Consider the following 25,614-nt stretch of genomic DNA (forward strand, 5'->3'; position numbering starts at 1 on the left):
CAAGGTGCGCTTGGAGACTGGGTGACCTAACCGGTCTGGGTCGAAGGACAAAAACAATTGTGGGACTTTCCGGTGTGGTTGAGTGCGTTGGAGGTAGAAGGCCAACGCTCTCTTACAGTCAAGAGTGTGGAGCGCCACCTCTCCGGGATGAGAGTGGGGCTTGGGAAAAAACACAGGTAAGACAATAGACTGATTGAGATGAAAATCAGACACTACTTTAGGCAAGAACTTTGGATGAGTGCGGAGTACCACCTTGTCGTGGTGGAATACCGTGAAGGGTGGGTCCGCCACTAGAGCTTATAGCTCACTAACCCGCCGAGCGGAAGTGAGCGCAAGCAGGAAAATCACCTTCCAAGTGAGGAATTTTGGATGGCATTTGTCTAAGGGCTCAAAAGGAGGTTTCATTAGTTGAGCCAGAACCACGTTAAGGTCCCAAACCACCGGAGGAGGTTTGAGAGGAGGGTGGACATTCAGAAGACCCTTCATGAAGCGAGAGACTAGGGGATGGAGCGAGAGGGCTTTCCCTTCCAGGGGCTGATGGAAGGCTGCAATCGCACTGAGGTGTACTCGAATGGAGTTGGTCTTTAGGCCGGAGTGAGATAATTGAAGTAAATAGTCAAGGACCAGGGGGACGGGGACCGACACCGGGTCCTGGCTGTGAGAGGAGCACCAGGCTGAGAATCTGGTCCACTTTTGGGAGTAGCAGGTTCTCGTTGAGGTCTTTCTAGAGGCCTCCAATATCTCCTTGACTGATTGAGATACGGGGAGAGAAGTCAGTGGGAAAGAAACCAAGCATTCAGATGAAGAGATTGAAGATTGGGATGTAACAGCGAACCCTGACCCTGTGATAGTAGAGAGGGAAACCGAGGCAGAGGCAGTAGATCTCTGACACTGAGTTGAAGTAGAAGGGAAAACCAAGGCTGGCGTGGCCAGCGAGGAGCAATCAGGATCAGGGTGGCTTGTACTGTTTTCAGGTGGACAAGCGTCCGCAGGATCAGAGGAAACGGCAGGAACGCGTACAGGAACCTTCCCTCCCAGTCGAGGAGGAAGGCGTCGGCCTCGAGTCGGTCCGGGGAGTACATCCGGGAGCAGAAGAGAGGCAGTTTGTGATTGTGGGGGGATGCGAACAGATCTATTTGAGGTGTCCCCCACTGTTTGAACACCTGTCGTAGGGTTTGAGAGTGCAGTGACCACTCGTGTGGCTGGAGGAGGCGGCTGAGTCTGTCCGCCAGACAGTTTTGTTCTCCTTGTATGTACACCGCTCGAAGGAAGGTGTTGTTGGAGATTGCCCATTTCCAGAGGCGCAGGGCTTCCCGACAGAGGGACCAAGACCCTGTTCCTCCTTGTTTGTTTACATAGTACATTGCTACCTGGTTGTCGGTTTGGATGAGGACCACCCGGTCGTGGAGCAGATGTTGAAAGGCTACAGCTGCGAGATAGATGGCCCGGAGCTCTAGCACGTTGATGTGACAGCGGCGGTCTTCTGCTGACCACATCCCCTGCGTGCGTAGGCCATCCAGATGGGCTCCCCAAGCGTACTCTGACGAGTCCGTGGTGAGTACCTTGCTGTGATGAGGGGCAAGGAAGAGTAAACCTTTGGAAAGATTTGAAGAGTCGGCCCACCAGCGGAGCGATCTTTGCAAGGAAGGAGTCACTGTCACGGGACGGTCGATTGGGTCCCGGTCTTGACGCCATTGAGAGGCCAGGGTCCATTGAGGGATTCTCAGATGGAGGCGGGCAAAGGGTGTGACATGGACGGTGGAGGCCATGTGGCCTAGGAGAGTCATCATCTGTCGAGCTGATACCGAGGTCAGCAGAGAGATCCTTCGACTCAGACTTACTAACGCCTCTAGGCGCGGAGGGGGGAGGAAGGAACGGAGGCGGACCGTATCCAGCCCCGATGAACTGTAGGGACTGCGAGGGGCGTAGTTGGGATTTTGGGAAGTTTATTTCGAACCCCAGACTTTGTAGGTAGGTAATAGTCTGTTGGGTCGCTGAGATAACCCCTTCCCTGGACGGGGCTTTGATCAGCCAGTCGTCCAGGTAGGGGAATACCTGGAGGCCCTGGGAGCGTAAGGTTGCTGCGACCACCACGAGGCACTTGGTGAAGACCCAAGGTGATGATGCTAGGCCGAAGGGGAGGACTCGGTATTGTAGGTGCCAGTCCCCTACCTGAAAACGCAAGAACTTGCGGTGAGCGGGGTGTACTGGGACATGTACGCCTCCTTCAGATCGAGGGAGCAGAGCCAGTTGCCCTCGTCGATCAGGGGGTAGAGGGTCGGTAGGGAAAGCATCCGAAATTTTTCCCGTACTAGAAATTTGTTGAGGCGTCTCAAGTCTAGTATTGGGCGTAGGTCTCCCGTTTTTTTCGGTACCAGGAAGTAACGGGAGTAGAAGCCCTTCCCCAGTTGGTCGGGGGGAACCTCCTCCACTGCCCTGAGGCGAAGCAGGTCTCGAGCCTCGGAGAGGAGTAGGGGTAGCTGCGTCCGGTTGGGAGGGCAATTCCTTGGGGGGTTGTCTGGAGGAATGGCCCTAAAGTTGAGAGAGTATCCTGATGAGATCACGCCAAGGACCCATGTGTCCGACGTGATTTGTTCCCAGCGAGGGTAAAAGGCTTTGAGGCGATCCCCGATGGGAAGGAGGCCTGGGACTATGGCGGAGGGGGACCGCCCCCTTCTGCGAATCCTGTCAAAAGGACGGGGATGGTTTGGAAGTCGCAGGCGGTTGGGACTTGGGCATGGCTCGGTGGTGGGCTTGCGGACGCCTGGGTGGAGGCCGCGAGAAGGGAGGGGTAGATTTTTGTGGGTAGCGGTGTGGAGGGGCCCTGAACGGCCTGGGCGCGGGCGGTTTAGGTTTTTGCCGGACGAGGGAGGCAAACGAGCGTTCGTGTTCGGAGAGGCGTTTTGTGGCCGCCTCGATCGTGTCATCGAACAGTTCTTTTCCCACGCAGGGTAGGTTAGCCAACCGGTCCTGTAAGTTGGGGTCCATGTCGACCAGGCGCAGCCAAGCTAGTCGGCGCATGGCGATAGCAAAGGCTGCCTCTCTGGAGGAGAGTTTGAAGCCATCGTAGGCCGCGTGGAATAGATGGAGGCGCAGGTTGGAGAGGGACTCTAAAAGTAGGCCAAACGCTCCTTGGCGGGAGGCCGGTAGGTCAGTCTCAAAGGCTCTCAATAGTCCAATGAGGTGTTTGAGGTAGGATGTGAAGGTGAAAGTGTAGCTTTGCACCCTAGAGGCCATCATGGCATTTTGATATAGTCTCCTGCCGAACTTGTCTAGGGTTCGGCCTTCTCGGCCTGGGGGGACCGCGGCTGAGACTCGGGATGGGTGGGCCTTTTTCAAGGAGGATTCTACTAGCAGCGACTGGTGGGAGAGCTGTGGTTGTTCGAATCCCGGGTAGGGTACTGTGCGGTACTTGGCCTCCATTTTGGAGGGTACGGCTGTGACCATGTAGGGGGTCTCCAGGTTCCTGAAGAAGGCCTGTTGGAGTACCGGGTTAGGCGGTAAGCGGAGGGACTCTCTGGGCAGTGATGGCATATCCAGCTCCGCTAGGTATTCCTTAGAGTATCTGGAGTCGGACTGGAGGTCTAAGTCCAAAGCGTGGCCCATGTCCTGGACAAAGCGAGTGAAGGATGGGCGAGATGTTCCCGAGGCCCCGTGCGGGGTCGGTGAACGAGACCTCCGTCGGGTGGAGAAGGATGGGGAGGCTTCCCTCGAGTATCGAGGTTTCTGCTCCGATCCACGCTCCAAGACCGGGGAAGTACTGTGAAAGTGTTCCGGGGTCGTAGATCTCCGACGTCTTGAGGAGCCCCTCGGAGACGATGTCGGGGTTCGAGGTACCGATCGATGTCGAATCGGTGACCTCGACCCGGACTCCCTCGGTGACAACCTGCAACCTCGGGTCGGAGTCCCGGTCCGAGGGGGAGTTCGGAGGATGCGCGGGTTGGAGAGTGATAACTCAGCCACCCTTAGCGGTCCCGTACGAGGTGTAGGTGAACGGCCTCGTAGAGTGGGGGAACCCCGGGCCTTCTTGGAGGTACGGCGGTTCGAGGTTTCTGTCGTTTTAGCACTACGTTTTGCACCGTGGCGGTCTGCGGAGGGAGAGCGCCTCGGGTGCCTCGGTGAGGAGTCCGAGGAGGATGGGATGCGGCGAAGCTTGCGCGCTTTTCTTCGAGGTGGCTCGACACGAGGCTCAGGCTGGTCTGGCACATGCGGGGTCGAGGTCGAGGCCGGTTGCAAATGGGCCATTGCAGCGGACAGCTCTGACGAGATCATCGCTCGGAGTAGGTCCTGGAAAACGGGCATGGACAGCATCGAGGGCATGTCCACTGCCTCGGTGCACTCCACCGGGGGCGACCTCGTATCAGAGTATTCCCGTGTGGTGGAGGCACGGCCCGAAGGCTTGGAGGGTTTCGCCGGGGCTGTAAGCATGGGACTTCCGCCATGCATCGCCGGCGTCCCCGAGGCCGGTTTCTTTGCTGGTACAGAACCTGAAGAGGGGACTTACTCGGAGCCGAGGTTTTCTGTTGTCCCGAGGGCTTCGGGTTCGAGTCTCGAGGCGATGTCGAGGTATTCGGGGCCGAGGTCAAGGCCGGGGCCGAGGCCGGGGCCGACCTCAAGGCCGAGGTAGAGGGTTGATCCGGGGTGAAAAGACCCGCCATGCGGGCTTTCCTTCGACGGAGGGCCCTGTTCTGGAAAGTAGCGCACTGGGGGCAGGAGTCGGTTGGATGAGCGGCCCCCAGGCAGAGGATGCACCGGCGATGCGGGTCTGTGATGGAAAGAAGCCGCTCGCACCGGGAGCACTTTTTAAAGCCAGTCAAAGGCCGGGACATAGAATCGAAACTGGCCGCGGCTCGAATAGCCTCCGGGTCAGTGAAAAACAAAGCAGGAATAGTTGAAACAAGAAAAAAACTCGCGCACAGCGACTAAATCGAGAAAAACAAGAAAAAATTGCGATGCTAGAAGGCAGTTGGGGCAGAGCCTGAAAAAACACGACTTCTAGGCTCAGCGGAAAATTTTGAACTGGAGACCATGAGGGGATGCGCCCCCTAGTGGAGCAGGAAGGCACGCATGCGTGGAGCAGCAGAGCAAACTTAAATCTTCAATCAAGTTTGCTTGAAAATGCTTCCGCATCGGGGCTCCGTAGATGACGTCACCCACATGTGAGAATATCATGCCTGCTTGTCCTGGGATAAATATGTGTACAAATCCATATCCTTCATAAAACAGATTTGAAAATGAGAGTTTTTTTGAGCAGCAGTAACACATCTGATATGAGCATCCATACCACCATACACGCTAGGACAGAAGGCATGGAGATCAAATTGATTTATAATCTCACACTTGGCATCCACTTTATCATAAATGGCTCAAAGCAGAGTATATGACATGAATATCATAGTAACATAGTAGATGACCACAGATAAAGACCCAAATGGTCTATCCAGTCTGCAAACCTGATTCAATCTAAAAACATTTTTTTTTTTTTGTTCTTGGCTCTTTCTGAGCAAGAATCCAAAGCTCTGCTCGGTACTGTGCTTACAATATCTTAAGGGAAAACCAAGCAGGATAAGAACAAGAGTAGGTTAAAATGCAGAAAGAGAAAAAAAAATTTAAAAGAATTAATCATGCAGCATAAATACATCTATACAATCATCAAAAATGTTTTTTAAAAATCAAAACCAAATACTAAAAATCTCTACATTTCATAATTTTTGTTGTAAGACTGGTCAAATAATTTATTACTGCTTTAATTAGTCACCCATGCCAAATCTGTAAATCTCTTTATATATAAAATGACTACACAGTATAATACATGCTTAATAGTGAACGCTCAGATCCACAACTATATCCCAGTGAAATATCACGGAAAAGCTGTGTAAAGAGACCATCATTGCTTGTTCACAGTCTCTTCCACCATTACATATAACATTAGATCTTAATTGCATCCACAGCTCCTGAACTAGGAACAAAAACTACTTATCTTAGTAAGGTGGTACTGTGGTCTTTACAGCTACTCCCTTTTTGTTATTATAATTCCCTCTCATAATAAGCATATAATTTATTATACATGTACATAAATAGAAAATTTATAAAGAAATCGTTCCTTAAGTATTGTTCTCAGCTGTCCAGTTTCACCCTCTTGCTGGTCTCATAGCTCATTTCAAAGTTCACGTTAGCTTCTTTGACTCCCTTCATTATCTCCTGCAGGATGGAATTCTTACATGAAGATTGGATGTGGCTCAGTTTTTCAATAAAAGTTCAAGATAACTTGTATTCAGGAATATAGGTACCATATATATTTGAATATAAACCAAGAGAACACCCCCCTCCCTCACCTTTTAGGGGAAAAAATGTTAACTTGAATATAAACTGAGGGTTTATATTCAAGTGCTGTCCAGCTGTACAGACACCCACCCCTCCTCCACCTTGTACAGTGGTATGGTGAGCCAAAGTTGAACGAGAGTGATCCCTCCCTCCCCTGAGGTGAGGTATCAGGTCCTGTCCCAGCTGTAGAATCACTGTGCACCCCTTCCTTTTCTCCCTCCCTCCCTGCTGTAGAATCCACGAGTGCCTCCCTCCTTCCTGCTGTAGAATCACCATGCGTCTCGCTGAAAAAATGGCTGCCAAGAATTTCATACCATTGGACCACCAGGATTTAAGATGGACCTGAATATAAACCAAGATCCTAATTTTTGGGACATATTTTAGCCCTCAAATCTCGTTTTATGTTTGAGTATTTATGGTAATTTTCTATCCACAGAGCAGTAACATAGACCTGGTATTTTTGGTGCCTCCCCCTCCCCCTGTAGATTTAGAAAATACAAAGGTTTTTTTAATTGCACCCTCCCCCTCCCAGCATCCAACATCTCTCCCATCTAACCATGGCTACACAATAGGGAGAACGAGAGGACACTCTCTAAAGTTGAAAGGGGATAGATTCCATACAAACGTAAGGAAGTTCTTCACCCAGAGAGTTTTAGAAAACTGGAACGCTCTTCCAGAGTCTGTTATAGGGGAAAACACCCTCCAGGGTTTCAAGACAAAGTTGGACAAGTTCATGCTAAACTGGTGAGACTGGACTCATTTGGAGCACTGGTCTTGACCTAGGGGCTGCCGTGTGAGTGGACTGCTGGGCAGGATGGACCACTGGTCTGACCCCACAGCGGCAATTCTTATGTTCTTACACCACTGCTTCAAAAGGCTTACAATCTAAGGAGCAGATGCAGAAAGATACCTTACGTAGAAAAGTGTATTTATGAGCTGTACATGCACATTCTTGAGCAGAGAATGCAGTTATGGAGTCAGTGCAGAAGTTAACACGCACCGTATTTTAAAATCTTGATAAATGAGGTCATTAAGTTTTCCACAATGCACAGAAGTAAACAGGAGATTTTACTGCACATACTACGACGCACAAAATTCACCGCTAAGTCCAAGGCAGCATAGAAGGGTTGTTGAGAAGAATTTATGCCAGGTTTTTTTTTTCTGAACCATAACAAATAGTTGCAGCTTTGAAAGACAGACTGGGAGTAACAAACATGCCTGGAGATAACAGCGGCTTCAGTGTGCACATGACTGAATAAAATAAAAGTACCAGCATACATCTGCGCATAATGCCCTTTGCATAAATATCAGCCTTGTGGAAATTTTTGGGATGAGAATCTATATGCACAGAACAACATGCACAGACATGCTGACACTGATTTTCATTGGACATGTGCATAGTGAAGCCACCCTCACTGCAGAACCTTTGTGTACTTATTTCCAGCAAGGTTTCCCTGATTAGTGCCCAAATTCTGCATACTTTGAATTTGTGTCATGTTAGTTTACTGCATTGCCACAGAATATTTTCTTGCTGATCTCACAGTAGAAGCCACATTTCCTTGACTGGGTGGCTAGAGGGAATGTGCTAGATATAGTGTATCTAATAAATAAATTGAGTATCCTTGGAATGGGCCCAAAGTGACAGGCTGGGTCAGGAATAGGGGTCTGCACGGGAACGGGGATCGCAAGAATCCCACGGGGGTCCCGCAGGAATACTCCCCTTACCCACGGGACTCCCACGGGGACCCCCCTCTGGCCCATGGGACTCCCACGGGGACCTCCCTCTAGCCAATGGGACTCCCACGGGGATGGAAGGCTTTGGAAGCAGGGTTTGTCCATATAATATAATGGACACGTCAGCCTTAGTAAAAGAGGGGGTTTATAAGTTAATTATCTGAACAAAAAACAAAAAAAGGGTTCTACCAAAGAGATTCCACAAGGAAAACAGCAGCACAAACACAAAAGAAACTGGAATTGATGATCCTGTCAGAAGTAATTGCTGCTTTTTATGGGGACGGGCGGGGATGGAGGGAATTCCTTGCGGGGATGGGTGGGGACGGAGAGAATCCTGACGGGGACGGGTGGGTACGGAGAGGATCCTGGCGGGGATGGGTGGGTACGGAGAGGATCCTGGCGGGGACGGGCGGGGATGGGTGGGATTTCTGTCCCCATGCAACTCTCTAGTCAGGAACAGATTGAGTGGAAGACAATGGAGGGTAGTGGTCAGTGGAGATCGCTCCGAGGAAAGGGATGTTACCAGTGGTGTGTCTCAAGGTTCTGTTCTTGGACCTATTCTTTTTAACATTTTATTGGGTAAGATTTGCCTCTTTGCGGATTATACAGTAGATATGTGAATAATATGAAGAAAGATCTGGCAAAGCTTGAAGAATGGTCTGAAATTTGGTAGCTAAAATTTAATGCTAAGAAATGCAAGGTCATGCATTTCGGCTGCAAAAATCTGAAGAACTTATGTGCACAACAGAAGAGCAGGATTTGGGTGTGACTGTATATGATGATCTTAAGGTAGCCAAACAGGTGGAAAAGCTGATGGTGAAAGCTAGAAGGATGCTAGGGTGCATAGGAAAAGGTATGGCCAGTAGGAAAAAGGAGGTATTGATGCCCCTGTATAAGACTCTGGTGAGACCTCATTTAGAATATTGTGTACAATTCTGGAGGCCGCACCTTCAGAAAGATATAAAGGATGGAGTCTGTACAGAGGAAGGCTACTAAAATGGTGCATGGTCTTTGTCATAAGGCATATGGGGACAGACTTAAAGGTCTCAATCTGTATACTTTGGAGGAAAGGCGGGAGAGGGGAGTTATGATAGAGACGTTTAAATACCTACATGGCGTAAATGCACATGAAACGAGCCTCCTTCATTTGAAAGGAAGCTCTGGAATGAGAGGGCATACAATGACGTTAAGAGGTGATAGGCTCAGGAATAATCTAAGGAGAAATACTTTTTACAGAAAGGGTGGTAGATGCATGGAACAGTCTCCCAGAAGAGCTGGTGGAGACAGAAACTGTCTGAATTCAAGAAAGCCTTGGATAGGCATGGGGGATCTCTTAAAGAGAGGAAGAGATAATGGTTATTGTGGATGGGCAGACTGGATGGGCCATTTGGCCTCTATCTGCCATCATGTTTCTATGTTTCTATTCAGTCATCAGCATGCAGGACTACCACATGGCTGTCTGCATTAATTTATCTGAGACAATGGAAGGTTAAGTGACTTGACCGAGATCACAAGGATATGGCCACTTTCTCAGTGTGAACCTTTTAGACTTGCACGTTATTCTCTTCACCCACCAAGCTTTTTCCAGCTGCACTGCATGTTTTATGGCAAAAGCAGATCCTTTCAAATTGACTGTTTTGGAAAGACCATGTTTAAACATAATGCAAGCAGCTGCATTATTTGGAGGGACTCCACTGATTTAGCTGAGTCAGCAGCACATCAGTTGGAGCAGTTCTTTCAAATGAATATGGACAGTTTTGGGAACTGAAAAGACATGTTTAAACTGTTGTGGGTGGCAGGTCCCATCAATCAGCAGGCTCTGCTCCTTTACCTCCAAGCAGAGAAAGGAATGGGAAACCAGTCAGGCAAGCTGGAAGCACACAAATACACAGCTGGAGACTGGAGAAAAGAACAACACTGATTGGGCATGAGCAAGTAATAAATAAAAACAAAACAAAATTTAATACATTTTAGGGCAAACCGCAGGCAGAATATTCTTCCTCAGATCAGGAACAAAAGATGATAATATCAAAATAAATAAGTAAGCATGAAAACATTCCAATGACAGGCCTAAGAGCAAGGGAGAGGGAGGAGTGAAAAACAGGTAGAGGCAGTAGGGTGATCAGAAAATGACAAAGCAGTATAATTTTATGGTTCATAATACAATAAGAAACTTGGATCCTTGTTAAACACTTTCAAATGGGCGTCAAAATTTTTTGCACAGTCTTAAATTCTGCCCAGGCCCAGCTTCAGTGTAATGGAAGGAAATGTGTAAACTGCTTGGGAAAAAAAAAAAAAAAGACAAGAAAGGGAGCAGGAGAAAGCAAAGGCCAGGCTGGTTGTCAAAACAAACAAGTCTCCATTCCCATCTCTCCTTCTCCAGTAAAGGGCTGACAAGCAAGAATTTCATTGGAGGCTCACTGTCAAAACAAACAAGTCTCCCTCCTCCTCCATAAAGGGCTGGCAAGCTGGGCGCTCATTGGATGATGTGTGGGGGAGTGGCAGATGTGATGAACGGCAAAGGCACTGACACCCTGGCATTGTTTTGCTGTATTGATGCCACAGGACAACCCTACTGCTGCTGACTCAGGGGCTGATGCAGAAAGATAGCACAGATGGCAGTGCGCAGCACATCTGCTCACAATTTTCTGGATACATGATGCAGAAAAGGGATTTGCAGAGAAGCTAACTCTGTGAAAAACCTTGTATTTGATACCAGCATATGACATATTTAAATCAGTACACTGAAGACTTTAAGGCAAGAACAATGCACAAATTTGAACACCATTCTTCTTAGCAGTCTGGAAGATGTAATGCCTGCTCTTTTTCCTGCAAGGTGTGGACCCTGACTCCATGAATAGACATCCATATTTACCCGCATATGTTCTCTTTTTAGAGGCCAGTCCGGGTGTCCAGACAGTTTCCTGAACTGGAGGGAGTTTGTCTGGGTTTTGGACTCCCTCCAGTCCAGTCCCCACTCCGGAAATAAATATGGCTCTCCCATCAGCTTGTCCCCACGCCTATGTACCTCTTCTGGCACTGCAAGTTCCAAACTTCAGGCAGCCGTCAGCCAGCTAGCAGTGTTAGCAACATGATTGTGCTACTATTGGCTTGCCCTGGAAGCCTTCGCTCTGCAACAACTTCCTGTTCCCACGTAGGTGGGATACTGCAGAACGAAGGCTTCCGGGGTAGGCCAATGTCAGCAGGATCATGTTGCTAACGCTACCAGTTGTAGGCTACCCAGCGTTTGAAATTGCAGCACCGAGGAGGTACGTGGGGACACAGGGGAGACTCAGGTGAGAGCTGGTAATGGAGAGAAGCGGTAATGGGGGGTGGGGCAGGGTAGGGGCAAAACTTGTGGGAGGCAGGAGAAGGGCAGGGCACTTTGGGTGGAGCAGAGGTGGGGCCACTGGCAGGGCTGGGCGGGATCAGGATCTTTTTTTATTTTATAAATATTGTAACCCTCTCCCTATATCTTATTACATATCTGCCTGGGATTGATGTGAAAATGATTTTGCTATGACTGACTCCTATCCATAAAATAGCAGTTTCTTGATCCTTTCCATTTTTTTTTTAGACTGTACACTGCCGTGCTCTGCCAGTTCAGCTAAAGGTGGTATAGCAAGTCCTGGCTAAATAAACTACAATTCAAATTATTTGATAACATCATTGAAGTCATCGTCCTCTATGGGAGTGAAGTCTGGGATCTGACATAAATCGGAAAACATAAGCTAGAACATCCTCCCCCCCCAAGCTTTTATTTGAGATAGTTTATAGCCAGTTTAAAACTCCCAAATGTTCTTAATTGCAGACTGTCACATTTACTTATTTATATTTTTTATATACTGCTTACAGGCATATCCTAAGCAGTTCTCAAGTATGAGCTACACTACTTCTTATTTATTTATGAAGAATTTGCAATTGTGTTGGGACTTTTTTGGTCTTTTCTGGAAAATTATAATCTTTGTTGAGGGTTTACTTGTAAGGCTTAGAATTTGCAGACTATCTTGGAGGCTTAGATTTTCTTGTAACATAGTAGATGACGGCAGATAAAGACCCGAATGGTCCATCCAGTCTGCAAATCTCTCTCTTATGCACATTCATTGTGGATATTCTGAAAACCCAGCCTGCATGTAGACCTCAAGAACTGAACTTGAGTAGCTCTGCTATAGACCCTTTTAAAATAAATACCTACTTTGGTTGTACCACAAAAAGTGAGTATATCAAATCCATGACCCTTAACCTAATTTGCCATTTCTATCAAAGACTTTGGAAAAAGATGTTTGTAGCTCACAACTGAGAACTGCTTAGGATATATACCTGTAAGCAGTATATAAAAAATATATAAATAAATAAATGTGACAGTCTGCAATTAAGAGCATTTGGGAGTTTTAAACTGGCTATAAAATATCTCAAGTAAAAGCTCGGGGGGGGGGGGGGGGATGTTCTAGCTTATGTTTTTCGATTTATGTCAGACCCCAGACTTCACTCCCATAGAGGACGATGAGTTCAATGATGTTATCAAATAATTTGAATTGTAGTTTATTTAGCCAGGACTTGCTATACCACCTTTAGCTTAACTGGCAGTGTATAGTAAAAAAAAAAAAATGGAAAGGAACATGAAACTGATATTTTATGGATAGGAGTCAGTCATAGCAAAATCATTTTCACATCAATCCCAGACAGATACGTAATAAGATATAGGGAGGGGAGGTGCAATTGTCTAGGTGTTTATTTTTTGCATATATTGTTTTAGAGAATGCCGCGGATAACCCGCTAAAACGGTGGGGGTGAAACTGCTGGCACGGGTGCAAAGCCATCCATCCACCCTCCCTCCTTCCTTCCTTCCTACCTACCGGCGCGGTAGTAAAGTACAGTAACTCGCTGAAGCTGCCGAGCCTGCCTGCAGTCGCGCGCGTCTGTGGGCGGAAGCTTCTCCTTTGACGTAACTTCCGGTGGCGTCAGAGGCGAAACTTCCGCCCACAGACGCACGCGACTGCAGTCAGGCTTCAGCGAGTTACTTTAGTAACGGGCCGCGAAGGTAAGGGGGAGGGAGATTCTCGGGCTGCGCGAGGGGTGCTGAAGGGCGGTGAGGTGGCGAGAGGGAAGGGTGGTGGTGGGGAGAAGATACCTAACTGGCCACACAACATGTTTTGCTTTTACCTTAGCATGGTGCAAGTGTACTATGACCGATACGTCTTCATCACTTAAGTGCACTGTTGGGTACCATGTGCCGTTTTATATTAGCTCACAATTCTCTATAATGAAATGGGCTGTTTACCTCTGTTAAGTCTCGGTTCTTTCCATGACTTATCGCTTCTTACAAGTCAAGATGGAACACCATTTCTCAAACTATTTTTCTTGAAACTTGCTATGGGCTGGCAAATGCATAGAAGATGGGGAAAGGAATAACTCATTCACTGGCTGAAGGGAAATGGGGAAGACAGAGTGGGCAGAAGACCCTTGAAGGGAAGAAGACAGAGATGCCAGACTATGGGGGGAGACCAATTGGGTGGGGGGGGGGGTGAAGGGAGAGGCACAGTAACAGAGCAAATGGAAGACACAGAGAGAAGACAGACAGTGGATGGAAGGAATTGAATGAGAAGATGAGGAAAGCAGAAACCAGACAACAAAGGTAGAAAAAAATTTATTTATTTATTTATTTTGCTTTAGGATAAAGTAATATATTAGTTTTGTTGATAAAAAATTTATAAACGGAGTCCTGCCAGCTGAACATCTCTTTCTCTAGTTCAGCAGCCAGAACTTTGATTTATAAGGAAGGAATAAGCCAAATATTGCAGTACTGAGGCTTGTATGGATGCTGCGGGGACAGGACGTGGACAGTGGTTGCAGGGATAGGGCGGTGACAGGGACGGTTGTCGCGGACCAATTTTTTTTCCCTGTGTCATTCTCTAGCCACAAGCACACTGTTTTTCAGCTACTGTATCTTGCTTGCTATGCCAGTGCCACAAGGTCATCCTGGGAATATGTTTCCCTGATGGTAGGGCTGGCCTGTGCTGGAACAAGTATGACCTGCTTGCTTCACGACTGCCAATGGCAACAACAAAAATGTTTGTGCCTCTAAGTATTTACATCCTGTGCGCAGCCCAGGCCTTACTTCCCATCTCAAGGCAGGAGACACAAAAATGGCTCCAGATTAACCAATTAGAGTTAATCCAGTCCTTGCATTCAGGGATTTGTAGTTCCGATTTCATAAATTGTACACTCCAAGAGAAACAAGACTACAAGTTCCTGCATGCAGCAGGCCTGATCAACCCATACTGCAGATTTGGGTCCAGGCAGCAGCCCTGCACCAAGACCAAGTAGCAAGCTCCGTCCACCCTCATGAAGCATGTTGGGGAGCTCAGCTTGAATGGCTGTAGGCACTAAGGCAGGTTCTGAGCATGCAAGCATTCTTTCAACTTACCACTAGCAAAGATTTTGTCTCTATTGCAACAAAACATTATTGTAAACAAAGGGGAATTTCTACGTTACTTACGTTGCTAGAGGCACATTCACTTTAAAGTTAAAGGAACTGTCTCCAATATTTATTTTTTGCCCTGGGCATTATCAGAAGAGACTATAATACTAATGGTTGTGTTTTGTTTTTTTTTGCAGTGATTACACACTTGTAACAGCAAGGAAAAGCATTACACCAGTTACAGGCCGGAAGGAAACACTAGCTGAATGGTGCTGTGGTAAATACAGTCCCCAGAGAAGGATGCTTATAGCTATTAGTAATTCTCGAACACCACTGTGCGAAGATGATTGGGTTGAACGGCAGTACAAGGGTTAAACTGAGCAACACTGTGATGTCATTGGCTTTTGAAAGTCTGTAAAAGCTTTGAAACGCTGTGAATCAGCCTAGCGAACAGTCTAGTGCTTTGCGTGGGGGCGGAGGATGCTCGATTTCAGTTTTTCTCTGCATGGCTGATATGTATTGGATGTATTGGGACCCAGGGCAAAAGTTTAGGAGCCCCAAAGCTGCATTGGTAGACTGCATTTTCTTCTACTGTGGGCAGGTTTGGAGCCACCCATGGCAGCTGAAAGTGCAGCACCTCCTGGAGAAAGTAGGAGGAAGCGCTCTCTGCATACAGTCTTACAGCCAGTTAATATTCAAGAAGATGTACTTTTTTGAGAGCTCAATCTACTGTAGAAAGTTTTATGAAAACCAAAAAGAGCTAGCCCAAATCCAACCCAACAGGCAGAGGGTGTGTGCACCAGCAATCCCAGGAGATGATCTGTAAGGAACCAGTCAATGTAGCACCAGGAGGAGCAGAACAGGAGAAAGAGCTAGCAGCTGGAATCGATTATGGCTGAGAAACAATACAGAGAATGTCACGGGGAAAAAATTTGTCCCCTTCACTGCCCGTCCCTGCGACCACTGTCCCTGTCCTGTCCCCATCCCCGCAACCACTGTCCCCGCCCCATCCCCGTGACCACTGTCCCCGCCCCATCCCCGTGACCACTGTCCCTGCACAATCCCCGCGACTACTATCCCTGCAGCATCCATACAAGCCTCAGTACTGCAATATTTAGCTTATGCCTTCCTTATAAATCAAAGTTCTGGCTGCTGAACTTGAGAAAGAGATGTTCAGCTGGCAGGACTTTGTTTATAAATTTTTATCAGCACAACTAATATACTACTTTATCCTAAAGCAAAAATAAGAAAATAAATAGAAATTTTTTTCTACCTTTGTTATCTGGTCTGCTTTCCTCATCTTCTCATTCAATTCTGTCTGTCTTCTCTCTGCGTCTTTAAATTTGCTCTGTTATTATGCCTCTTCCTTCACCCCCCCCCCATTGGTCTAGCACCCATCTTCTTCACTCCCCCCATAGTCTGGCATCTCTGTCTTCTTCCCTTCCAGTGTCTTCTGCCCACTCTATCTTCCCCATTCCACTTCAGCGTTTTCTGCCTACTCTGTCTTCCCCATTTCCCTTCAGCATCTTCTCCCCACTCTCTGTTCCCCATTTCTCTTCAGCGTCTTCTGCCCACTTGTCTTCCCCATTTCCCTTCAGCCACTGAATGAGTTATTCCTTTCCTCATCTCCTAAGCCAGCCCATAGCAAGTTTCAAGAAAAATAGTTTGAGAAATGGTGTTCCATCTTGACTTGTTGTTTTTTAAAAAAAATCTTTATTCGTTTTCATATCTTACAACAAGTGTGTAATATTCAACCAAAAATAAATTTTACAAATCACTTGACATTCTTACTTATAATCATCAAAGCATAAAAGAATCCCTCCCCACCCATCCCACTCATTAATAATAAGCCAGTTAAAACAAATATCATATATCCCAATCCCACCCTACTTATAACCATATGTAATAATAAAAAAAAGGGGTGGTTAAGGTGTCTGATCATTAGAATATGTAATCAATGGCCCCCAAATCTTTTTAAAATTATTATAATTTCCTTGCTGTATAGCAAGCATTCTCTCCATTTTATAAATATGACAGACTGAATTCCACCAAAAGGTATAATTAAGCTTAGTATAATCCTTCCAATTTCCAGTAATATGTTGAATGGCAACCCCCGTCAATATTAGTAAAAGTTTATTATTATTTGCAGAAATTGGACTCTTAAATCTCATAGATGTACCAAATAAAATAGTATCATAGGAAAGGGCAACATGATTTTCTAACAATGAATTAATTTGGGACCAAATTAACTTCCAAAAGGACAGAAAAAAATTAAATGATCTAAAGTCCCAGCTTCTAAATTACAATGCCAGTATCTATTAGACCTAGAGGGGACATTAGATCATCTTTTATTTTATTGTCCATTCATATTATTATTTTGGAAATCAATTTGGCCTCAAATAAATAGGATGTTGGAGAATCCGGTAGCCTTGACATATGATACGATTTTATTTGGCACAGCAATGAGAGCAAAGAGTCAAATTTCTTCAAATAACAACAAACTTTTATTTATATTAACTGGAGTAGCAGTTCAACAAATAACACACAATTGGAAAAACTATGACAGGTTAAATTATAACTTTTGGTGGAATTCAGTATGCCATATATATAAAATGGAGTGTACATTTGCAACACAAAAAGGGTAGATAAGTTTAAGAAGATTTGGGGACCATTAACAGACTTTTGCAATGAATGATATAATTTTAGCATAATAAGATATTTGATAAAGGGGGTGGTGGATGGGTTTATTTTATTCATCATAAAATATAAATAATTTAACATTATATTTTGTTTTATTGTATGCATTTCCAAAAGTAATAGGAGGGAGGGGGGTTATAATTGAGTAATAGTTGACATACTTATTACTTATTAAGTATTATATGCTGTTTAAAAATTATAGTAAAAGAGTATATAATGAAATGTTATATTTACAGTAAGGTATGAAAGAATGTCAAGTGTATACTTAATGAATTTGTATGAATTTAGATTGTACACTTGTTATATGAAAAATGAATAAAAAACTTAAAACCAAAAAAAAAAAGACCTAGAGCTATCTAACTTCTGTAAACGAACTGGGGTCCATAAAGCTCTATGCAACAAAAAGAACCAAGTCTGTCTCATAGATGCTTGACTTGTAAGAAGCAATAAATCACGGAAAGACCCTAGACTTAACAGAGGTAAACAGCCCATTTCATTTTAGAGAATTGTGAGCTAATATAAAACGGCACATGATGCCCAACAGTGCAGTTAAGTGATGAAGATGTATTGGTCATAGTACACTTGCACCATACTAAGATAAAAGCAAAACATGTTGTGTGGTCACTTAGGTATCTTCTCCCCATCACCACCCTTTCCTCTCGCCACCTCACCGCCCTTCAGCGCCCATTGCGCGGCCCGAGAATCTCCCTCCCCCTTACCTTCCCGGCGCATTAGTAAAGTTACTCGAGAAGCTTCTCCTCTGATGCAACCGGAAGTTACTTTACTAATGCACTGTGAAGGTAAGAGGGAGGGAGGGAGATATATTCAGCCAATAGGTAGGTAGGTAGGGAGAGGGAGGGGCCACCGCGCGTGATCGGTGACCATGCACATTCTCTCCCTTAACTGCGGGGACAAGGCCATTCACCGCTCCAGGGTTGGTGGATGGCCTTGTCCCCATGCCAGCAATAAGCCCCACCATTTCCCCCCGCCATTTCAGTGGCTACCCGCGTGTAACAGCCACCGTGTCATTCTCTACTTGTGGCTTTTTACCACATCCCAACCCCTCTGACAGGAAGTTTGCATCAGAGGGAATGGAACCTGGAAGGCCAGAAACATGTGTGATGCCCAAAAACTTGCTACTGTGCTGCCTTTATTTTTCAAGCGGGTATGGATGAGTTTGCTAGAGTAGAGGATGAAGATAGGTTGTGGTGGTGCACTTAGGGTTTCTCTATAGCTTTAGAAAAAAAGAGGACGGATTGAGATATCTGGGTTGTACTTCCATTGAAAGCAATGTCATTAAGGAGGACGGATAGAGCCATCTGGGTTTTACTTCCATTGAAAGCAATGAAAGTAAAACCCAGATGTCTCAATCCATTCTCCTTTTTCTGGAGCCATACTGTAACCTTAGTGGTGGTATCAGGGGAAAAGAAAAATGGGAGGACATGTTGGCCACCTTGGGAAAGCAGTAGTGAAGCAGAGAGATATTGGATACCTGTGGGGTAGTGAAGGTTAGATGCTGGATTGGGGGTGGTGGAGGTTGAGAAGTAGGGCATGGAAGGGGAAATTCTGTAGGGCTGAGTGAGAGGAAGTATACAGGTGGGGGTGGGGGAACTAGTGGTGTTATGTATGAGTGTGGCCATGGAGACATCGGACATTGTATCTGTGAAGATGAATGGCTGGTGTGTGGGAGATATTAGGGACAGTTAGGGGATTATGTTTGTGTGGAGAAGAAGGGAATTCTGTACATGGTGAGTGGAGTGGAGTTGGGTGGGGTGGCGTTAGTGTAGGATGCTGTGTAAGGTAGTTTTATGAAGTGTCAGATTGTTTAGCGGTAAGGTGGTGTGTGATAGAATGTACAAATGATTAGGAGGTAGAAATGTGTATTTCAGGCTGATCTCCCTATCTGTTCACCTCCTACATAATCTCCCTCCTTTTCTTTTTCACCCACTTGCTACGCCTTCCCTTTCTCTCTCCCTTTAGTCGCTGCCAAGGGAGGCCACCTTAATCTGCTGAGTGGGTCGGGCCCCCAGCCCAGCCCATTGCTCTGCACCTAGCACAGCTGATTGGCGGCCAGAGGCAAAAGGAGTAGCCTCCCCATGCCGGGGGCAGCAGGAAATCTTCATGAATCATCATTTCCTGCTGCCCCCAGCATAGGGAGATGACATTTAATGAAGGTTTCCTGCCGTGATATGAGGAAGCCACTCAGCAAGAGACTAGGCAGGTCTGTATCTCCATAATACAATTTCTTATTACGTATTTGCCTTGGTCTCCAGAACTTCCTTTTCCTCTCATAGTGCCTTGGATCTTTCTGACTCTACTTTACTTCTTCCCAGCTGTTTGCGCAAATGAAAATCTACCTGTTTGTACAGATATGGACAGACTCTATCCAATAAGCACTATTGCTAGAGCAAAATGCACCCAAAAATTAATCTGGAACAGTTGAGGTCCCTAAGTAATTGTGTAGTTTCCTTTTTCCTGTCCCTGGTTTTAAGAGTAGCATTGTGGGATGTATAACATGGAGGTGAGGAGTGGCCTAGTAGTAGAGATGCTGCCTCAGAGCCCTGAGGTTGTGGGATCAAATCCCAGCGCTACTCCTTGTGATCCTGGGTAAGTCACTTAATCCTCCATTGCCCCAGGTACAAAATAAGTACCTATATATAATGGTGCTGGAAAATGGGACTTGTATATGTGGTTACACATTCAAAGCCATTTACATATATACAGGTACTAATTTTGTACCTGAGGCAATGGAGGATTAAGTGACTTACCCAGGATCACAAGGAGCAGCACTGGGATTTGATCCCACAGCCTCAGGGCTCTGAGGCAGGATCTCTACTACTAGGCCACTCCTCACCTCCATGTTGATTGTAACCACAGGCAATATATCATGTCCCATTCTCTTTATCCCTTTTACCACAGTTGGCTTTGACATCACTAACAGTGGCCTGCTCTTTGCTTTTTAATTTTCAGAAATATAACTGTTAGCAGCAGTCATGGCGCTGGTCTCAGCAGATACACGGATTTCAGAGTTGTTGGGGGAACTGCACCAACTGATCAAACAAACGCAGGTACAGTGCAGACACCATGGGGGTGTAGTATCCTATGGATTTTGATGGGACATCTCCTTACTTTTCTGTTCTAGAGACTGTAATTCCTTTATCCTTTTCTCTTTTTCTTTACAGGAGGAGCGCTCTAGGAGTGAACACAACTTGGTGAACATCCAGAAAACACATGAAAGGATGCAGACAGAGAACAAGAGTAAGTCCTGCAAAGGGTAGGAGAATGTCCAGCCTATCTGTTTTCATTTCCCTGCATTTTCTCTAAAATTAGTCAGCTCATAGATGCTGACACTGTACATCTTAACCTCCAAGACCAAAGTTGTGGCCATTGAGATGCATTAATTTGATGCTTAATCTCAATGCTCCAAATGTCTCTAAGACCATTTTGTGGTTTTTTTATTTACAAATCCAGATATTAATTTATACCACTGTGTGGCCCTATGAACCATAGAATCCATCTGAAAGCATAAGAATTCCAGACTATGATAATTAATAAGATTTTTCCATTCAGGGAACCCTACCTGAATGGCCTGCTTCAATTGCAACCATCTAAAATATTGCGATTTATTAAGACTAAACTTATGTTGCAATTGTGAAAACTCCAGCAGCTTACCATTATTTATTACATCCTCCAAAGTACGAATTCTTGCCAACATCCAATGCTTCCAGATGATTTTAAAACCGCCAATTTTGATCTTGGGGTTTAGCCAAATCGTTTGAGTTGTTGATTTATTTTTGGAATAGGAGTTAGATTACTTAAGTACCTTAAAGTTTTCCAGGTATCAACAAATATTTTATGCTCTTTATATAACCTTGGCATTTTGATACTAACTACATGACCAAGACGCAATGGAAACATAAGTATTTTCTTTTGCATAGAGCTTTTTGGACCCCCTGTTCGTTTACAAAAAATAGATAGCTCTAAGTCTAATAGATGTTGGCATTGTCATCTTGAAGCTGGGACATTAGATCATATTTTATTCTATTGTCAATTCGTTTTATCATTTTGGAAATCAATTTGGCCTCAAATTAATAGGATGTTGGAAAATCCAGTAGCCTTGATATATGATACTATTTTATTTAGAACAACAATGAGAGCAAGGAGTCAAATCTCGTCAAATAACAACAAACTTTTATTTATTTTGACTGGAGTAGCAGTATAGCAAATAACATACAATTGGAAAAAGTATGACAGGTTAAATTACAACTTTGGTGGAATTCTGTATGTCATATATACAAAATGGAATGAACAATAGCAACGCAAAAAGGATATTTTGGTAAATTTCAGAAGATTTGGGGACCATTAACAGATTTTTGTAATGAATGATTAACTTTTCCCAAGATAAGATATTTGATTAGAAGGGAAATGGGTGGGTTTTATTTTTGTTATTTCATAATATATGATTATATCAATAGTTTCAATGTAATGGTACTTGTATGTAATATTGTGATGGAAGGGATGGGAGGGGAGGATTTTCTATTTAATAAGAATAATTTAAATATTAGGTTTATTACATAATATTTAAAATATTATAGACTATTAATTTGTAATGAATTGTTATACTTAATGTTTTATATGAGAGTTAATCAAGTGTGTATTTTTAAGTTCATATGAGTTTATCTGCTACACTTGTTGTAACATGCAAAAATGAATAAAGAATTTAAAATAAATAAAATTAGTCAGCTTAGGGCTTGACAAATCTCAGGTGTCAGGTTGCTTTGTCGCCTAGAAATTACACCCTGTTGCTTGAGATTTTTTGCCCACCTTGACTCATCTTTTTGGTTGTTCTTGTGCTTCACTGGTGCAATTAGACTCTCTGAAAGCATGAGCTGCATAGTACAGAAAATTCAGGAAGTCTTGTAGTTTCAAGTCTTGTGGGACTTGAAACAGCTAAACTAGTCCAAACTTCCTGCACCATGCGACTAAAGCTTAGATTGCTGAATTGCAGCGGGAAAGTAGGAATTATATTGTTTCTTCTGCAACTGCAGTGTGCAAGGTGAAGGGAGCAGGTGGCAGTCTCTGAGAGAGGAGGCACTTGAGAGAGATTGAGAGAGAGAGAGACTGACTGGGAGAAGGCTGCAGGAGAAGGTACATGAGAGAGGGAGAGACACAGTGAAGGCTGGCGGTCCTGATCAGTCCTTCCCATCATGGGTGGGAGGGAGGGGGAATTGGAGGAGCAGAGAGCACCTGCTTCCTTTATGTGGGTCCTGGTTGAATATCTGCCAGGACCTGCATAAGCTCTGGTAGCCAGGCTGAATATTGAAAGGACAGTATTTTCCCCATTAAAACAAATCTATTCATCCTCCCATCAATGGATCACAATATTTTGTTTGTTTCAGTTTCCCCATATTATCGGACAAAGCTGCGAGGACTCTACACCACAGCCAAGGCCGATGCAGAAGCAGAGTGCAAGTGAGTGGTAGGCCCTTATCTTTTATAACATTACCTGGGACTGCCTGATGTTAGCCACAGGAAGAATGTAAATACAATACGGAATAATCTCAAATGTGAATAAATGAAATAAATACAGTAGATAGACCTAGCAAGCTTAATACTTTTATTAAGCTTGCTAAGTCTATCTACTGTATTTATTTATTTATTTATTTATTTTAAATTTTATTTATTAAATTTTCAATTTTTACAATAATTGAATCTCAAGTAATATAATTAATTACTATATATCATTGTATCTATCCTTAATACAATTTAATTTATAAACAGTATATATTATAAATTATATATAATCAAAAGTTATAAATCCCTCCCCATTTTACAATTAATGATTCTAAAAATTATGCATATCCCACCCCATTCCTATATAAGTACTATAATTGTGCTAAGAAGTCTAATCATTAGAATAATTAGTCAATGGTTGCCAAATTTTTTTGAAATTATGAAAATTCCCATGTTGTAATGCTAATACTTTTTCCATTTTGTAGATATGACAGACAGAGTTCCACCAGAACGTATAATTTAATTTGGTATAGTCTTTCCAATTTTGAGTGATTTGTTGCATGGCGACTCCTGTCAATATTAATAGCAGCTTATTATTGTTTACTGAGATCGGACTCTGAGTTCTCATTGCAGTGCCAAATAATACGGTGTCATATGAGAGTCCTACATGATTTTCTAGTAATTTGTTAATTTGGGGCCAAATCAGATTCCAAAAGGCATTTACACAGGGACAAAAAAAAATTAAGTGATCTAACGTCCCTATTTCTATTTTACAATGCCAGCATCTATTGGATCTAGTATTATCTATTTTTTGCAGGCGCGTAGGGGTCCATAACACTCTATGTAATAAAAACATCCATGTTTGACTCATAGATGCTGACTTTGTAGATCTTAATCTCCAGGACCAAAATCGTGGCCATTGAGATGCAGAAATTGTCTGTCCAATCTCAATACTCCAAATATCCCTAAGACCAGTTTTCTTTTTTTTATTTAAAAATCCATATATCAATTTGTTTTTTTTTAAATTTTTATTTATAAGTTTTCCATTCTTACAATATTTGAGTAATATAATATACAATAAAGTTTTTTAACATATTTAAAATATTATCATTAATAATACATCGTATTTAAAATATAATATGATAAAGATTATACATTAGCATATAAAATATAATTCCCATCCCCTTTTTATATAGTATATTTCCATTATTTAGTCAAATCCCACCCCATTCATATATAATTATTTATCATTGTGCTAAGAACTAATCATTAGAATATTTTGTCAATGGTTGCCAAATTTTGTTAAAATTAAGATGATTTCCCTGTTGTAACGCTATTATTTTTTCCATTTTATAAATATGACAAACAGAATTCCACCAGAACGTATAATTTAATTTGGTGTAATCTTTCCAATTTTGAGTAATTTGTTGCATGGCGACTCCTGTTAGTATTAGTAATAGCTTATTATTATTTGCTGAAATCGGACTCTTAGTTCTCATTGCAGTACCAAATAATATGGTGTCATACGAGAGTCCTACGTGATTCTCTAGTAACTTATTAATTTGGGGCCAAATTAAATTCCAAAATGCGTTTACAAAGGGACAAAAAAAGATTAAATGATCTAACGTCCCTATTTCCAATTTACAATGCCAGCATCTATTAGATCTAGTACTATCTATTTTTTGCAGGCGCGTTGGGGTCCAGAATACTCTATGTAATAAAAATAACCATGTTTGATTCATAGATGCTGACCTTGTAGATCTTAATCTCCAGGACCAAAATCGTGGCCATTGAGATTCAGAAATTGTCTGACCTATCTCAATACTCCAAATATCCCTAAGACCTGTTTTCTTTTTTTTATTTAAAAATCCATATATCAATTTGTACCATTTTGCGGCTTGGTGACCCAACAAATCCGTCTGGAAACATAGAACCTGTAGACTATATTGATTATTTAGATTTTTCCATTCAGGGAACCCTACCTGAATGGCCTGCTTCAATTGCATCCATTTAAAATATTGTGATTTATTTAATCCAAATTTATTTTGCAATTGTGAAAAACTAAGCAGTGAACCTTCTGATATGATATCATTCAATGTTCTTATTCCTGCATTTATCCATTGTTTCCAGACGATTTTAAATCCGCCAATTCTGATCCTGGAGTTTATCCATATTGATTGATTTAGAGATTTAGCAATAGGTTCAGGTGATAGATTACTAATATATCTCAATGTTTTCCAAGTGTCAAATAATATTCTGTGGTCTTTGTATCTTTTAGGCATTGTTATAGTTATTAACTGTTCTGGATATAAAGGGAACAGGAGCCGCCATTCTAAATACAGCCAATCTGGTACATTTTCTAAAAGGTCTGGGAGGATCCAATACATACCCTGTCTTAAGATATAGGCTTGATGATACCTATAAAAATTTGGAAAATTTACCCCCCCTTCCATAATTGGTCTTTGTAATGATACTAAAGCGATTCTTGGTCTTTTCCCACACCAAACAAATTTTGTAAGAACATTGTTAAGTTTTTTATAAAATGACCCCTGAAAAAATATTGGAATCATACTCATTTGGTAACAAACCACAGGCAATATCATCATTTTAATTGTTTGAATTCTTCCCCACCAAGAAAGATGTAATGGATTCCATTGCTCACACATTTCTGTTATTTTTTTCAATAAAAGTTTTTCATTCTCTTTGACTGTGTCTTCAATTGTATTTTTTATCATAATTCCTAAGTATTTTATACCATCATCTTTCCAAATAAATGAATATGGGTCAAATAATCCTTTGGTACAATGAACATTTATTGGGAGAATTTCAGATTTGTTCCAATTAATTTTATATCCAGAAAAAGTACCATATGTTTCTATTAAATTAAGTATACATGGAATAGTAGTTTCCGGTTTTCTTAAATA

General features: G+C 43.5%; 1 protein-coding gene across 4 annotated transcripts in view; it reads left to right on the forward strand.

The window, feature by feature from the left end:
• The first annotated feature begins 13,019 nt into the window (after window positions 1–13,019).
• The window catches only part of SGF29 (SAGA complex associated factor 29), a 45,122-nt gene continuing 32,527 nt past the window's right edge, over window positions 13,020–25,614 (forward strand). Inside the window, exons 1-5 of one of the 4 annotated variants that reach the window (XM_033945096.1) lie at window positions 13,020–13,099; window positions 14,677–14,756; window positions 20,147–20,244; window positions 20,359–20,434; window positions 22,576–22,648. In XM_033945096.1, the coding sequence (XP_033800987.1) occupies window positions 20,170–20,244; window positions 20,359–20,434; window positions 22,576–22,648 (224 nt within the window). In that variant the 5' untranslated portion in view covers window positions 13,020–13,099; window positions 14,677–14,756; window positions 20,147–20,169. Of the gene's footprint in view, window positions 13,100–13,646; window positions 13,694–14,676; window positions 14,757–17,835; window positions 17,977–20,146; window positions 20,245–20,358; window positions 20,435–22,575; window positions 22,649–25,614 lie in introns of those variants that run through there. The other 3 variants (XM_033945097.1, XM_033945099.1, XM_033945098.1) reach the window with 3 other exon arrangements.

This window comes from Geotrypetes seraphini, chromosome 5, assembly GCF_902459505.1.
Source record: "Geotrypetes seraphini chromosome 5, aGeoSer1.1, whole genome shotgun sequence".
In the NCBI taxonomy this organism is placed as follows: Eukaryota; Metazoa; Chordata; class Amphibia; order Gymnophiona; family Dermophiidae; genus Geotrypetes; species Geotrypetes seraphini.